Source organism: Nilaparvata lugens, chromosome 11 (genome assembly GCF_014356525.2).
Source record: "Nilaparvata lugens isolate BPH chromosome 11, ASM1435652v1, whole genome shotgun sequence".
NCBI lineage: Eukaryota > Metazoa > Arthropoda > Insecta > Hemiptera > Delphacidae > Nilaparvata > Nilaparvata lugens.
This window is the reverse complement of record NC_052514.1, coordinates 27,007,040-27,024,572: the sequence shown is the minus strand read 5'-3', so window position 1 is coordinate 27,024,572 and position 17,533 is coordinate 27,007,040. Positions and strand designations below refer to the sequence as shown.

The following is a 17,533-nucleotide window of genomic DNA, read 5'->3' as shown; positions in this document are numbered from 1 at the left end:
TTGATTGATAGCAATAAAAATAAGCCTATGTCCATATTCGTTAAATTCAGACTCTTTATGCAGAAATTCAAGTTGATCAGTTCAGTAGTTCAGAGGTGTTGATGCGTCATTCGTGTATTACCTATCCCGTGGATGTATAAGCCAATTCTTTCCTTTATTATATTATTTAGTTAATATAGGTAATCTGTACAGTAACTATATTACCCACAGTATGGCCGTGGGAAGTTTTTTTCCCGCCGCTGCCATGAAGATTCCAAATATTTGAATTTTACAATGGAGCTTATAGGCGATTATAAGTAAAATCGCTTGCCTTTAATTATTAATGCATATTTTTGTGATTATTAACTTTCAAAAAATTTCTTCAATGTTTTCTTTATAATCCCAATATAGTTTTGGAACTTGAAATAGTGATTCGTAGATAATAGCGAGTAAAAATGAAAGGTAGGTAACGTAACCTGAAAGCTGAATCTTCAAAAAAACTTTTGAAATATGTCATTATATTGTAAAAAATTTTGTTCCATTGACACATAATAATGAAGTTCTCATATCTATTTGTAGAAATATGATGGAATTCTCATCACAATAGATTCCATAACATTCAAATATTTTGTTTTATTAGTTGACAGCCAATAAGTCTGACTAAAATATTGTAAACACAACATTGGATATAAACTGTGGAAAAGCCAATTGTTCTAGCCATAGTTCTACTTACTTAATGATTTGTAAGCAATTGAAAAAGAAAACACATAACCCATATAACCATTATTATTCATATTTAGTGATATTTCAAATCTTAAGCTCGTGGTAATGCGACTCTAAATCCATATTATATCAATAACTATTGACCAATTATTGAACATGTTAGGGTAGGGTACTCAGTACTGAAGAGAATCATTAATAGAAGTCAAGACGTACTACTTAATCAGCACTTAATCACAGTTAAAAATTTCATAAAATGTTATATTTAATTGAGCCGCAAAAAGTATTTTGAAATTGGATTATTTGTAGTTCAATCCAATAAATTGGATGAGAAAATACAATAAAATTGATCTAGATCATCTAGATGATTTATCTAGATCACTAGTTCCCAATAAGTTGTCCGCGAAAGTGGTCTGCGATGAGTCCGAAGGAAGGAAAATTAATTTTTCAAGCTTTATTAGTGTTTTTAAAATTTTCTTTATTGCCTATATTAAGGGAGAACTTGGGAGGAGGCTCGTGATAGAGCTGAGTCTGACCTAAGATCTATCAAGAAATGGTTGGATCAGAATACCCTCTCTCTTAATATTGCAAAAACCAAGTTTATGCCCATTAGTCTAAGTAATAACTCAGATTCCAATTTACATCCATTGAAAATTCACGAATGTGGAGTTGACGAGAGGAATGCTTGTTGTTGTGAAGTGATACAGAGAGTTTCTTCTTATAAGTATCTGGGGGTGGTGTTTGATTCGAGAGTGAGATGGGCAGAACATACCAACTTCTTATTGTCTAAATTAAGAAAATATATATATGCATTCAGGTGTCTCAGTGATGTTTTAAATGCTAGGGAAATTAGACAGATGTATCATGCCTTCGTCCAGTCATTGCTATCATATGGTATACTGGCCTGGGGTGCTGCCTACCAGGTGCACATTAGCAGATTGGAGACTGTTCAGAAATCAATTCTTAAGGCAGGTTTAAAAAAGAATAGAATATATTCCTCTGCGTTACTTTTTAGTGAGTCCAGAGTTTTGTCACTGAGAAAACTTTTCATAAAAGATCTGTTGATCTACATCTATAATAATTCCCATTCAATATTTACTCCTACAGAACATTCATATAATACAAGATATGCATCAGCAGTAGGTATAAACACAATACAACAAACAAGATCGTTTTCAATGACAAATTGCTTTTACATTTCTCATATTTTATTCCGAAATTTCCTTCTCCGTTCCAACCAGAATAGATTGTTGGATGTAGTTTCGAACTCTGCGTTCAAGTGGCACTTGAAGAACTGGCTGTTTGATATCAGTGAGGATAATGCCGTCTCACTCATTGTTACTGGGGGTGCGCGTGTTTGATTCAATTTGGGTGCCTTCAGAGAGATTTTTTTTCAGTTCTGTCATGCTTGTCTGATCTGTTTTCCTGACTTGAATTTGTTATTTAAATTGTAGCCTTCCTCGCTATTCCTTGGTTTTCATCATCTTTTATTTCTAAACTTAAAGTTATTTATAATTCAGTTTTCCACTTTTTTTATCCCTTCTTAATGCATGGGGATTATAGTTTCATAATTGAAAATTATTTTAATGTAGTTTAGATCTCTAATAAAAATTGAGATCTCTCTTTATAATTATAGATATAACACATATTGTTACGATAACTCGAGCTTACGCACAGGCCTTTGTTGCCTATGTAAGCTCTTCCCTATCTGATACAAGAATTTTATACAAGAATAAAATTGTGATAGCTCAAGAGTTCTATTGTTTAGTATAGTTCTATATTTTGTTGTTTGTTTTTTGTAAGTATATTAAATTATTTCTTGAATTGTATAAACTTTATTGCTCAAGATTCTATGTAACTGCTTGAATTGTATTCAGAAGGAAAAAATAAATTGAATTGAATATTAAAGTATAATCAATCTCCCTTCGAAAATGATATATCAAACTCATCGTGAGTTCAAAATATGTTTACAATCGGTAAAAGAAGTGATAAGTTCCAAATTTCTAATGCTATAAGATAGGACTTGAAAGTTTGTTTGGAATCTTAATGGCGGATTTGTACCATGTGACCGAGCTAACCAATCAGAAGCGTGAAAGTCAATGGCCATACTGTGGGTAATATAGTTACTGTAGTAATCTGGTGGTCGGATTGATCCGAGGCGGGTCATGCTTGCTAGGACGCAGAGAATGTACAGCTATTAGGGTGAGAAAATGTTTAATACTCTATCATCTGAAGATAGAAATTTGAACAGTAGAAGATTTAAGTCTATTGTACCGAAATGGTTGAAGGAGAGAGCATTTTACTCGGTTGAAGAAATGTTGAACTACAATGCCTATCCATAATATTATCCTATTATATTAAGCGAGCAATTTCTGTTTATATTTATATGGTTATTTATATCCTATCCTATTATATTAAGCGAGCAATATCTGTATATTTTTTATATCTGGTTATTTTTATATCTGATTATTTATATGGTTATTTATGTCCAACGGATCTCAAAACAGCTCTAACGATTTTCACTAAATTTGGAACATTGTAGGTTTATAATATAAAAATTCGATTGCACTAGGTCTCATCCTTGGGAAAACTCGCTGAATGACATTAAAAGGATAATAATTATTCATCCTTGGAAAAACAGATGATAATTTCGTCGTCTGTCGATAACAGAAGATGCGTGTGTGGGAGAGAAACAGAATTATTTCCAGCTGTGTAATCAATCAGCTTATCTCATGAGAAATATTATCTAGAAATTTTAATCGACTTGATCAAAATAATCTGATTTGTTGACATGACATGGTATATCATTCTAAATTAGATTATATCATAATTTTCAAATATAATCATTATTTTAGTTTTAAGTGATTAGTGAGTGTTATTTTGTTATTCAATTTGGTTTGTAAACAATCTAAATTAGAACTTTTCTGTTTCCAAATGTTTGGACTGAAAATTGGACCTGAATTCAAGTGTATGGAACATAACCTACTTTTGGAATATTTTTTATAGTGTATAAATCAAAATTCGGGGAAGACAGTTTTGGGCTGTGCCAGATAGTCCTTCCCCAATCATTTTAAAGAATTGTGTTCGGTTTATCAATAAATAAATAACGAGCGAAGCTCGGTGCCCCGATATTTGTTCCTAAACTGCTTTAATTCTGGTACCGTGTATTCTTAGATTATGTTATTTATGTCTATTTCCATGTGTGAATGTTTTATATGAATTGACTTTTGTCTATGCAATCAATGTTTGTTTACGACAATAATAAAAATTTGATTTGATATCCATAGATTATTCACCAATCACATCCAAATTGAGATAGATTAGGTAATCTCGCTCAGAAAAACATTTCTTCAATTAGAATACTTATTCCTTTTACTCATCAAATTCAAATTAATATGAATTTTATGCCCTTGTCCAATCAAGGATTTCTCTTGAAGCAATTTATTTCATTAGTAAATTTATTGTTCTACAAAAATTAGCGTGGATTGATTTATGACTGACGGTGATAGGGATATAGTTGACATCAATATTGCCGGCGATGAGCCAAGCTACAAGTGTGATGGAGGAGACAATGACGACCATTGGCACAAAGTAGCCGGCTATCCTGTCGGCCATCTGCTGGATGGGGGCCTTGCTGGTCTGCGCCTCCTCCACCAGCTTCACGATCTGCGCCAGGGTGGTCGCCTCGCCCGTGTGCGTCGTCGCCATCAGCAGCAGGCCGTTCTGGTTGATCGAGCCGCCGATAAGTACGTTACCTGCAAACCAAACACATTGAATATTGTGAAAAATATGCCATTTGTGACAATTGAGCCATTTTGTGAAAAGTTATGTGCACCTAAGTTATCTGCACCTAATGTGGTCGTTTGTAACTTAGTTTCTAATAAAGGAACGGACTCACCGACATTTATCCACAGATATTTGTTTTCTGCCGGTAAAGCAACAGGTCTGAGATCACATATAGTTTATAGTTTATCACAGCCGAGTTTCACAGCCTTACCAGTCACCGTCCGCACACTTCAACCGGCTTCGAGAGACTAGCTAGATTGAAATTGTTAATAATATTAGAAAAATGTAATTGCATCAATCAAATGTACATCAGAACATGATCTAGTGAATACTTTAACACTAATCTGATTTCTTAGGCGTTACCTGCATCAAATTGATTCAATAGAATTATTTTTTATTCTTAGTAATATTAAACAAATACAAGTGTATAGTAAAATTATATTTAAAAAAAATGTAAAGAAATCACATTTTTATGCTAAAGTAATGATAATAAGTGGAAGCTTATGAAGAGGATATGAAGACCAGAAGATAAGTTAAAATACAAATCAATCAAATACATTGGTATTGTAATGCATAGTAATTGTGATTTATGATGTGACCAGTTATTCTTGTACAATAAAGCCTATAGATGCACACATAGATATGAAAATATTATTTATAATTCTAATAAAGTACTTTAATAGGTTAGGTTGAATGTTCAATTATTATAGAAAATAACTAGATAATAATTTTGAAAAAAGACACTTGAGAATGACATGAATGTCGAAAACTAGTCGTGTTCAATTTGAACATATTTTAAGGGTACTTGTATTTGCTATAATTATTTATTATTCTTCCAAGTATTTTGATAGGACTACTTGAAAGTTTAAATACAAAGAATCACTATCACCCTTATACATATCATTTTATTCCAGACATGACTAGTATAGGGTATTTATCCCATTCTTAAGAAAAAATCACTAGCATCCTAATATTCTCAAGAATGGGATAAATACCCGAAACTAGTCATGTCTGGAATAAAATGATATGTATAAGGGTGATAGTGATTCTTTGTATTTATTCATTATTTATTTATTTCACAAGAATAGATGTTAGAGGCCACCAGAGATTCAACCCTATAATTTATTGTTTTCAAGCACATAGGCAAAACCATGAAAAATATTAGAATGAATATTAATGTCTGCAAGACACAATACTTCTTTCTACATATTGGATACATTAATGAATCACGTTCTAAACATGCAATGCACTCCAATAGCAAACCTGCTAGAAGTCGTAAAAAATAGAGCAATTGGAGTGATGGATAGTACAATGTGTTAGCTCTGTGGCCTAGGGATGAAAATGTAATTACATCTGATCACTTAGTATCACCTCTGAATAATTTGATTGTATGGGAAGAGATATTGTGGTGTTTTCCCATAATAAAACTGATAAGGCATTAGTATTCTGAATATAATTATTATATTTGTTCAAAAACACTCAACATTACAGAGAGCCTTGCTTCATGGCAAAACCTGCTACATCCTCAGCTGAACTAAAGGGTATTTATTTAGTTATTTCTTTCCACAATCACAATAATGCTCAAGGAACCTCTGAATCTTGTAAGAGGTAATAATAAATAGAGTAAAATGTGAGTTGGAGTTTTATTGGACTGCATGATATATTATGACCTAATTGGACAATATAATATCATTGAGGCATAAGCGAAAAATCTATGTTTGATATGAAACTTGTCAAATAAACAATTATACAATTTTGTGAATTAAAAGAGATTCCAAAGTCTTTCGATTGCATGTAATAATGGAACCGTAAATCGTTGGATATTTTTAAATGACGATACCTTTTGATTTAGGAACTGGCAGTGATTCACCGGTGATGAGGGATTCATCACACGTGGAATGTCCGAAAATAACTCTCCCATCAACTGGCACTTTGGCTCCCGGAACCACCTGCAAAAAGACAATCATTTACATTGGAAACATAAAAAATGTCTAATGATTTTATCCAAAGTTCAATATTAATAAATCAAATATGAATAGTTTGTCTCCGTAAAGCAGCTATGAATCAAATATGAACAGTTAGTCTCCATAAAGCTCTGCTTCCTTGATTCCAATTGTCGCCATATGTAGCAGGTGCTGTATTTAGTACTACAGTTTGAATAGTATAGTCAAAACGTCGATGTATGTTGAGCCAAGTGTACACATTTATTTCCAATTTTTGTGGAAATCACATATTGAACTCTGCATATATAGGATCACTAACCTTTGTTTTGTTACAGACCGCATGATTATTAATCCAGAATAACATTCACACAGGCTATCATTGGTTTTTAAAAATTATCTTTAATGAAAGGATGTTATTGCTAGCGGTATTAATAAATCAATTATCATAAATAGTCAATGATTGAGCAGAGAATAGTAATTGAGAGATAAAAATGCAGATGATAGTAATAAATACCTTGAGTATGTCACCTCTTTGAACCAGATCAACAGAGATTTGCTTTTCTGACAGAATTTCCATTTCTTTTCCAAGCGAAACCAAAACAGCTTCAGTAGCTTTCAAAGACAGTAGCTTTGAAAGTGCTTCAGATGTTTTACCCTGAAAAATAGGATGAAAAGGTAGAAGTTTTACTCACATGTTGGATGATAAGGTTACTCTTAATCCAGATAGAGAAAAAGTAGTAGCCGACTTCAGTATTCCTAAAGTGAAATTTGACTTCATGAAGTAAATAGAGGAAGACATACACTTGACTCAAAAGAGGCAAGATAAATTATTTTGGTACAATCACTATTTATTCATTTGTCTGTATCGTACGCTAACGTCTAAATAAGATTTAGATAACGCCTTTTTTGATTAAGTTTTTAATTATAGTCTAATTAGGTTGAGTCTAACGTAGATAGTATATAGTAGAGTGATTTTTAGTCCTGTTACCCTATTGTAAGTGTGTGGTAATTTATTTCCAGAAAGGAATTTTGTTATGTTGCACGACGTTGGTAGGATGGTAGCCAATCGTGATACACACTTTAGTGCGAGTTGATTATCCTTGAGACGTTTAACATTTTAAGTGAATTCCGGCCATCTAATGAAAAATTGTATTTTACCGAGGAATATGGATGATTGAAAAGAGTTAAAGCCTGTATAACCTCAATGGGTAGACATTTCGAGCACATTCGTTAATAATCTTTAGTAATTTGTAGTGATAAGATATTGTATTTCATTTGTATATAACAAACATACTGCTTCATTATAATTACGTTCAAGTTTTATAAATTACATTAAAAACTGTGCGACAGGACGAAAAATTCATTCTGTACTATATGATTTAATATGATAGACGGTACAATATTTGATGGCCAACAGAACTATTTTACATTCAATTATTCCTTTTTCCCCCAAGTAGGAAAAATGTGATGAGATTTATTGTTTTTACATTTACTTATTCCTCCTTTCCCAAGCGAGAGAATGTGATAAGAACCAACCTTGGCGACATGCTCCAACCAGCGGCCGAGCGATATGAAGACAAAGAGCATGGGCGGCGTGTCGAAGAATGTGAGCGGACTGGTGTGGCGCTGACTGAGCATGGCCAGACCGAGCACTATCACCGAGTAGACGTAGCTCACAGTCGTCGCCATGCTGATCAACACGTCCATGTTGGTTGTGTGGTGCTTCAGCGCCTTCCACGCCTGGCAGTGGAAGTGCCATCCTCCGAAGAACTGCAACAAGTTACAACACACAACTGTCAATTCAATTCATGGTTCAGAACTAATTCAATTCATAGGAAATTTGAACAAATTAAAACACAGAACCATAGAGAACAGATAGCACAAGAAGATATCCCAATTGAATTCAAAGTTGTGTGTTCTATTTTTTTCAAGTTTCCTAAGAATTGAATTAGTTCTGAACCATGAATTTAATTCAAAGTTGTGTGTTCTAATTTGTTTAAGTTTCCTATGAATTTCTTCTGAATTTTGAATTAGGACATTTATGTTCCAATTTTCAATGTCAACTCAAGCTGATAGTTCTGGTAGTTCTTTTTCTTGAAGATATGTGACGCTGGTAGTCTCTCATACTGAGCCAAAACAGTAATAATAATCTCTCATCCCAAAACAGTAATAAAAGAGAGGTAGACGACAGTAATCGGCTTGAGTTGACAAAAAATCAGCTTGAAATTTGAAACATGAACTACCTATACCATGTGATATCATATTATGCTATCTTTTCTCTATGACAGAGCTTTGAATTCAATTCAGACTTCAAAACAAATTCAATTAATCTGTTAAAACGGTGGATTACTATTCAGATATTGGCATATAGAATTACCTGACACGCACCAACGAATGAATAGAAACTTGGACACATTAGAGTACAGAACTTAAAATCCATTTAATAGTTATTATACTTATTTTTGGACTGGAAAATTCGCTAAAATTGTGCGCGAAACATTGAAACTTATTTCTGACTGTATCATATATTATCTGAATTCAAGAAATAGCTGGAGGTTTGCCGATGTTATTCACATTTAGTGTCATTTGTACAAATGACAGAGTTAGGGCTTTGCAGTCCTCTCTTCAACTCAAACTTAACCAAATAAATAAAGAATAAAACAAATTCAATTCATTTACACTACTTGAACTAATTAGAATACAGCATTTTAAATTCAACTCATAAGAACTCGAAGAAATTGGAAAACCGGACATAATTAAATTCATAGTTGTACTTTTTATTTTTTGACTGGAAATTTTGTCATGAAACACTTAACCTTATTAGGGAATATGAAATTCTATAGAAATAGACCGGTGGAGAAATAGTTAAAGGTTTGCCTTTCTTCCTATCCCTATCATTTCAACTAACAGTGTTACTTTTACAATATTAAGGAATTTATTCCCCATCACATTGATATTGACGAAAATACATCAGTGCAACATTCATATGATATCTTCAAAACAAAATAAATATATACATAATTTTATCTTTCAATATGAAATATTTTGTTCAAAGCAATATGTTGCATGAGTTTAATTAATGAAAGGTTGATTATTGAAATATGAAGGGAGTAATATAGATAAATGAACATGATGATACATTATTTATAGGAATACGACATTTCTAGAATATGTATAGAGACAAATGAGCACATTTAACAGTGTTAAGATAGTCTCTTATTGTTACTTTCAAATAATTAATATAAATTCAAGTTAACGATGGTTATATCATTCAGGTACACAAATTCTACACTACACCAAGTGACACATAACCAATCCAAAATTGTGAGAACAGAAAAATATGTAGTCTTTAATGAATAGAGTTTTGTAAGTGGAAATTTGAATTCACCTGCACAGGTGTAGAGAGTAGAAACATGATGAGATTTTCTAATGATAATCCTGGTAATATGCAGCACATCGATTCGTGGGGAATGAATCCTAGTGACATTCCCATCATAAAATAAGTCATCGCAATCATGCATGGTCCACCGAATATCAGCGAAATCAAAAACGATCTTTTCCATTTACTGATTTCTTCCCTGCAAAAAATAACCAATATTACAACAAAACATAACATGACTAGGAAATCTAATAATGTATAAACTGAATTTTAGATGTGTAAATCATCATTGAATTGAATAATTAGGAAAACAGTTTCAATAAATCACGAGACCTTTGAAACATATAATAAAAACTTACCTTTCCAAAGATTGTAACTATTAAAACTACTGTTTAATTTCACTGTTAGAATAAACTAAATTTTATTTATCACTAGTCGTCAGGCTCGCTTCGCTCGCCGTATCCGTCTAGCCAGGGAGCTCCGCCCCCTGGACCCCCGACTGGATCGTCCAAGAATGAGATCAGCAGGCTCGCTTCGCTTGCCTGCATTTTTATCATATGTTAGGACGATCCAGTCGGGGGTCCAGACTAAACGTCTGGCTAAACGGATATGGCGAGCGGAGCGAGCCTGACGGCTAGTAATATAATATTCCCAGGAATAGCTCTGATTGAAGTAGCAGTGCCCAATCAATTTTTCCGCGATAAATGCATTTCAATCTTCAACTTGGTGCCAACCTAACAAAGTCAACTCAACTTGATGCCAACCTGACAAAATTATCAATTTAGTTACCAGTTAACAACTGTTTCGAAGAGGTACTCTCTCTAGATTATAGTTCTATATTAACATATTATGGATAATAATATATTAACATATATTATGGAATATATGTCAATAATATTTCAATTATAATTAAGAGAATAAGAATGCTAAAATTTATACATACTAAAAGACGAACTTTAAACCCTTAAAAACCACCCTTAAGAGTTAAAATATTGCCAAAAGATTTATTAGTGCGCCTCTAAAGGGCCAACTGAACATACCTACCAAATTTGAACGTTTTTGGTCCGGTAGATTTTTAGTTCTGCGACTGAGTGAGTCAGTCAGTCAGTGAGTGAGTGCCATTTCGCTTATATATATATATATATAATTGAATTCATGTGAAGTTTGTAGCTGAATTGGCAATAGCAAAGATTTTGCCAAAATTGCATAAACAGGGCATACAAAAGCATTGAAGATGAAAATTTACAACGAATTAAAGCTGTTGCAAACCACAATCATCCATGATCATAGAAAGGAAAAATGGAAATGAAAATTTGTAACAAATTAAGAGCTATCTTTATTAAAATAAAGACAACAGACCTTTGTTTTCTTTGTTTCACGAGTTAGTGGTAAATAAGAGATTTGTTTGATTTGAATAGAGATAAATTTCAAGGAAAATGTAGAGAAATCAGAATGATGATCTGTAGAAAGATTTCTTATTCTATTTTCAGCCCTTGACGAATCTCTTCCTCCCTGCTCTGTATAATATTCCCTTTGGGTATCAATTTCTGTAATAGTAAAGCAACTACATCTTGATATTTATTTATTTATTTATTTATTTATTAGAACAGTCACAAACACGATATTTGGAAAGAGAAACAGGCAATTGCCCAAACTTCTTCAATTCCTTGATTTTGGTACATAAATAGTCCAAAGTGAGGTTAAGTTTAAAATTTCTGTTCTATTCAACAAAGCGGATAGCGCTACTGTATCTCTTTCTCGCTTTGCTCTGTTGCCAGATTGTTTTTTAACAATGTAGAAATATGATTAAATAACAAAATATTCATTATGAAATCATTGAAAAAATAATTTCTTGCTTGATAAAAAATAGTTTATTTTAAACGAGAATGAACAGTTAATATTACATCAATAACCGGTATCAGTTACCCTCCATAGAAGGCATTGACAAGACAGAGGATCGGCAAAGTTGTTCTCCTATCTTCCTCCACTGCCATTATAACGTGGACCTCACTATAGTCTTTCCTCCATGGTCATAATTATTATATAGTGTTTTGTACAATGAATGAATACATTAATCAATAAAAATGAATAATAATTTTATCTGGTTGGTTGGATGGCTTTCTCATAATAAATGCTATAGTGCGCAGAGGTGTCTGTAATGAGATGAATTTCAAAGTGTCAGCTCTGCTTGAATAGGAAGCATTGATGTTACTTATAAGGTTATAAGGAGAGCTGACAGTTGAGTGAATCTCTTTATAGAGGGTAAGGTGCTTGACCAAAAATTGAGAAACGACTTTCTATCTCGATAAAATTGCATCGTATATGCCTGGTTCGAATATTTATTAATTACAATAGCGGTGCTATTTTCTATGTTCAACATTTTTTGTGTCTCAGATATCTTTAGAGTACTGTATTCGAGAATACTCATACACACTTAAGCTTTTGGTCCCACCGTATGTTTTAATACTGTACTAAAGAAAGGTGAAAAAAGTAAATGAGAATTTTACATTACAACAAGATGATAATCTCTCAATTTGTTGCATTTTAATCCCATAATAACATCCATGCTCTCAGCTCATTTCTGTTCAAGCATATGAGAAGAGCTCTTAGCATCTTAATATGGGCAGTTATCACACACAACGATTCTGCGAAGACACGACTCCCAAGATGAATATCGTCTGATTAGCCAACAAATCAATCAAAGGACATTATGGGTGTCGTGTCGTCGCAAGATCGGTGTATGTGAAAACGGTCATTAGAATGTGCCAATTTCATATAATACTAAATCACCAAACTGATTATGATTTATATCCATGCATTCTCTTGTATTCCATGAATCCCTTACCCTTGCCGAAGTACCTGTTATTGGTATTCTTATTATTTAATTTATCAATTTTTATCTTATGGAATAATAAGTATATAAGTTCACATTTAAAGCATGTTGAGCTTACCTTGACTTCTACGACTCCTTCTCCACTCCCCATCTCATCAACAACATTTGCTGGGAAGCCGAGCTCTGTTATTGATGACGCAATGTCTGCGGGTTTCACTGTATTCGGATCATATTTGATTTCGGCTTTGGCAGCTAAAAGAGCTATTAATACACTATGAACACCTGAGAAATGAAAATCATTATTAAAAACAGTTTCTGATTCCAATGAGTTGGAATACAGGAGTTACAAGATAAATTGAAATCGCTAAAAAGCAGATCAGACTTGAAATAAACTCCTCTGCAGTCCAATTTTAGTTCTACTCCTTTTTCAATTTTGATAGATTACTTATTAATTCTCCTACAAGCTAAAAGACATTGGTTACGGTTAATTTCGCTTAATTGATAAAATACCATGCAATTTGTCTTAAACTATGATTTATTATTAACAGGACCTTGATGTAATCGAAATTATGAACCTTGCATTAATCAATGTTAATCTAATATACCAACAAGTTTGGATGTTTGAAATTTTGCCAATAGATGAGATTCAAAGTAATTTTATGGATTATGGACCAAACTAAAAAAAAAAAACACAAAAATGGCATAAGATTCCTTCAATGAGATAAAAATTTGACAATAGAATTTTCGCTTGAGACCAATGTATCACCACAATGATTAAAAATCCAAATTGGAGCATCAATTTCAAATCGAATTTGTTCTAGACTGAATATTTGTTGATGACATGTATAATTTGAAAGTAATATAATAGTCGTCAAATGGTCGTTTTTCAGGAAACAGCCCCGAAATAATTTTTCTCGATGGTTCTATAGCCTATGTATTTTGGGGCGCTGAATTCGTATCTGAAATTCGCTAACACGCCAGAAGACGGCTTCACCCCCAAAACCCCCAAAATTTCGTATTATTTCAATTTTCCCATTTAATCTCGAAAACCTTGAGTTTTTCGAGAAAAAGCATTCTTTACAAAATTAAAGATAATAAAATTTCCAATAAATTGAGTGGTCGTGGAGGACTACAATTGTTGGTTCCGGAGCTACGAATTTTCAAAAAAGGGGTATTTTTAAGGGTTTTACAAAATTATGAAAACCTACCATTTCTACCCTATACAATATAGATATTTTTCTAGTCACTCAATTTATTGGAAATTTTATTATATTCAATTTTGAGAATGGTTTTTCTCGAAAAAACTCAAGGTTTTCGAGATTAAATGGAAAAATTGAAAAAAGTCCGAAATTTTGGGGGGTTTTGGGGGTGAAGCCGCCCTCTGGAGTGACAGTAAATTTCAAATTCGAATTCAGCGCCCCAAAATACATAAAGAACCGTCGAGAAAAATTCTTTCGGGGCTGTTTTCTGAAAAAACGGCCATTTGACTGGACTATAACAAAAAAGAGGACTCCAAGAAACTAAGAGCTTTTGAGAAAAAGTAGATTCACGATAACTGTAGATTCATTAGGAGTATAACTTGCCAATCAAAATAAAAATTTTCAAAAGTTCAGAAAATTCAAAATCTAGATTTTTTCACAGAGTGATTATTCTAACACTCTTTTTTATGTGTTTTACACGAAGTGCAGATAGCTATTTTAAGTAAATAAGCAAATTGGTTTACTTACTAACTGCAGTACTTTAAAACGGCAAGTGTTCATTTACTTAAAATAATTGATTGCAAGTCATTTAAAATACATAAAAAGTGTTAATACATTGAAGCTCGGAATGGATCGATAAATTGCCATGTTTGATTATGTTATTGATTTTATTTGGAGCAACTTACCTGGTAACTTGTAACAATGCTTTTCTAGAGCTGCAACACATGAGGCACAAGTCATGCCTGTCACATGCAGAAAGCATTTCTTCAATTCTATATCTAAATCTTCTAAATTCTGGTTTGAACCTCTTTTATGTTTGTCCTTCACTTTATTAGTTGCACCGTTGGCTCTAACCGAATTAGCTGAAACAGAAAAATGTCAAAATAAATAATGATTTATACAGATTATAATGTAAATTTTGTTTTATTTCTAATTTGAATCGTAAATCGTTGATTCAATAGTTACACATAACATAAACTTTATTTGGAGAGTCATATAAATTTGTGCATAAGCGTTTTTGTGTCTTTTCAAAGATGCAATAATTGAATAAATAATTTAAAAAACAGTAATAATAGCAACGTTAATTAATTAAGAAAATGTGATTATGAATAGCACCAAAACAAGAAAAATTCAATCTTGAAGGCACATTAGAAGAAATAAAAAGTAAATGGTTTTCTACAGTACAAATTCAAGGCTAATAACAAAAATAAATGTGCTGGAATGAGAACACTTTCATGGAGTTCAATATTAATACTAATTCATGAAATTTCCTTCCAACAATATAAAAGACGATAGGTAACAATTTTCAGTTCAAATAGAGTAATTTGATAAAATTTGTATTATTTCGTTTGTCGCAAACCATGGTAACTACTGTCCTTCAGTTCGTATGAATTACTTAATATTGTCTAAATATCTGAAAAAGAAGCATACGAACAATTTCAAAGTCAATGAATGTTTTCTATTGAGGAATACTGAAAATTTTAGAGCTAGAATTCAATTCGACCAATCTTTTCACTCTAATACAAGGATCAAGTATTAAAATCATGATTATCAGAGGCAATGAGATGATAGAAGATTTTTGAACTCCTTTAAAAATATTGTAATTATTAACTCTACATAAATATTAATGCTTATCGTGCTCAACAAATAATAAATACTCGTACATAGAAATTCAAGATTTGAAGCTTTGCTTTCTGAATAAGGACAAATCCACCAAAATTGAAGCTTGATGAATTAAAAAATATGAATTATTCAGCTAGGGCTACTTGAGAGTTTATGAAGAATTAATTACTCGTAACTCTTTTTACAAGTAAGGTAAATGTTTGCTAATAATTGCTAATAATCCTTTAAAAACAAAAAAGATCAGTCCACGATAAGACCTGACAAGAGAATCATGTTGGATTGACGGAAATGTCAACTTACTCTTATTAAAAGGGACATCGTTGACGTCCATCACACTGGTTTCGAAGCCCATATCATCAATCCACTCAGCAATTGTCGCAGCATCTACTTCATTCGGCCTAAATTTCACATCTGCTACTTTTGTTTCTAAGCTTACACTTATCGATATTATTCCTTTCTTCCCTGATATCATACCTGTCAAATAAGAATCATGATTTATTTATTTGGTCAAACACATTATTAAAACTTGAACTGTAAAAATAGTACGAATTACAAATTGATGTTTCACTAGTATAATGACGGTGAACTGTCAACCTATCAGTATCAGTTTAATGAGAAACATTGATGTTATTCATATGAAATGCTGACATATCAAGAAATAAAAATCTCAGTACCCTTGTTACTTTGCTTGCCCTATTACCATAGGTAAGGAAAGTATTGCTTTCCGAAAAAATAAGGTACCCTAATTTATAAATTTCTATACGTTTCAAGGTCCCCTGAGTCCAAAAAAGTGTTTTTTTTTTGGGTATTGGTCTGTATGAGTGTATGTGCGTCTGTGTACACGATATCTCATCTCACAATAAAATTAACGGAATGACTTGAAATTTGGAACTCAAGGTCCTTACACTATAAGGAATCCGACACGAACAATTTCGATCAAATGCAATTCAAGATGGCGTCGAAAATGTTGTCAAAAACAGGGTTTTTCGCGATTTTCTCGAAAATGGCTCCAACGATTATGATCAGATTTATACCTAAAATAGTCATTGATAAGCTATATTAACTCCCACAAGTCCCATATCTGTAAAAATTTCAGGAGCTCCGCCCCATCTATGCAAAGTTTGATTTTAGATTTTCAATTATCAGGTCTCAGATATAATTTAAACGGAATATTTCGAGTGGAAAAGATTGAGCATGAAAATCTCTATAATTAATGTCCAATAACATTTTCACCTAAAATTGAAAATAAGCTTGAAATTTGAGAAAATGTGATTATTCAATTGCAAACTGTTGGCAACTGTTGATTCTATTAAATCATTCACTATGAAGAGATAGCAGATCTCGTGTGTATCCAGCGTTATTGTCCTGTCACCGGCTGGCTTAGATCTTTGAATAGTAGTGATCCGTGGTCTAGTGGATAGAGTGCCTGCGTAGCAGCATAGAGATCCCCGGGTTCAAACCCTCTCATACCAAAAGTTTTTTAACCAGATCACTCCCGTGTTATCGGATGGGCACGTAGAACTGTCGGTCCCGGCTGAAGTATGACAGTCGTAAGGCCTATTGACGGCTTAAAATATATATTCAGGCGGTGGGACCTTCCCGCAAGGGACTCCCCACCAACAAAAGCCATACGAATTTACTTTTGAATAGTGGACTTGAGATGCGCGTGAACACAAGCGTTAGGTGATCAATTTTAATAACGGCAAGGAAAGTTGTGTGAGTGCGCCACACCAGATTTTTCAATATTTACTCACGACATGTTTCGACAACTATGCCAGTAAACATTTAAAAAAGAGTACTTCGATTTTTATTTCTTGATATATATGAGAGTAGCCCTAACAAAAAAGATGAAATGCTGACAGTTTGAAACGCATCAAAATATAGTTAATGCAATCCAGCCCACTCTTAACTCTTTGTAGTCATTCAGCATTCACTCATAATATTCAATATCGGGGACCGAGCTTCGCTCTGGAGTGCAAAAGCATAAAAAAATTATTACAAAAGAAGAAATTATAATAACATTCATACAGAAATGTTCTATCTAATCACAGTGAATTGAGATTAATTCCCA

General features: G+C 32.8%; 1 protein-coding gene across 1 annotated transcript in view; it reads right to left on the bottom strand.

Moving 5' to 3' along the window:
- The window catches only part of LOC111062679 (copper-transporting ATPase 1-like), a 132,929-nt gene that overhangs the window by 16,082 nt on the left and 99,314 nt on the right, over positions 1 to 17,533 (bottom strand). Inside the window, exons 5-12 of the mRNA XM_039437262.1 lie at positions 15,763 to 15,936; positions 14,526 to 14,702; positions 12,653 to 12,922; positions 9,817 to 10,055; positions 7,965 to 8,198; positions 6,943 to 7,083; positions 6,326 to 6,434; positions 4,201 to 4,454 (exon numbers count right to left, since the gene is read on the bottom strand). Coding sequence (XP_039293196.1) covers positions 4,201 to 4,454; positions 6,326 to 6,434; positions 6,943 to 7,083; positions 7,965 to 8,198; positions 9,817 to 10,055; positions 12,653 to 12,922; positions 14,526 to 14,702; positions 15,763 to 15,936 — 1,598 coding nt within the window. The remainder of the gene's footprint in view (positions 1 to 4,200; positions 4,455 to 6,325; positions 6,435 to 6,942; positions 7,084 to 7,964; positions 8,199 to 9,816; positions 10,056 to 12,652; positions 12,923 to 14,525; positions 14,703 to 15,762; positions 15,937 to 17,533) is intronic.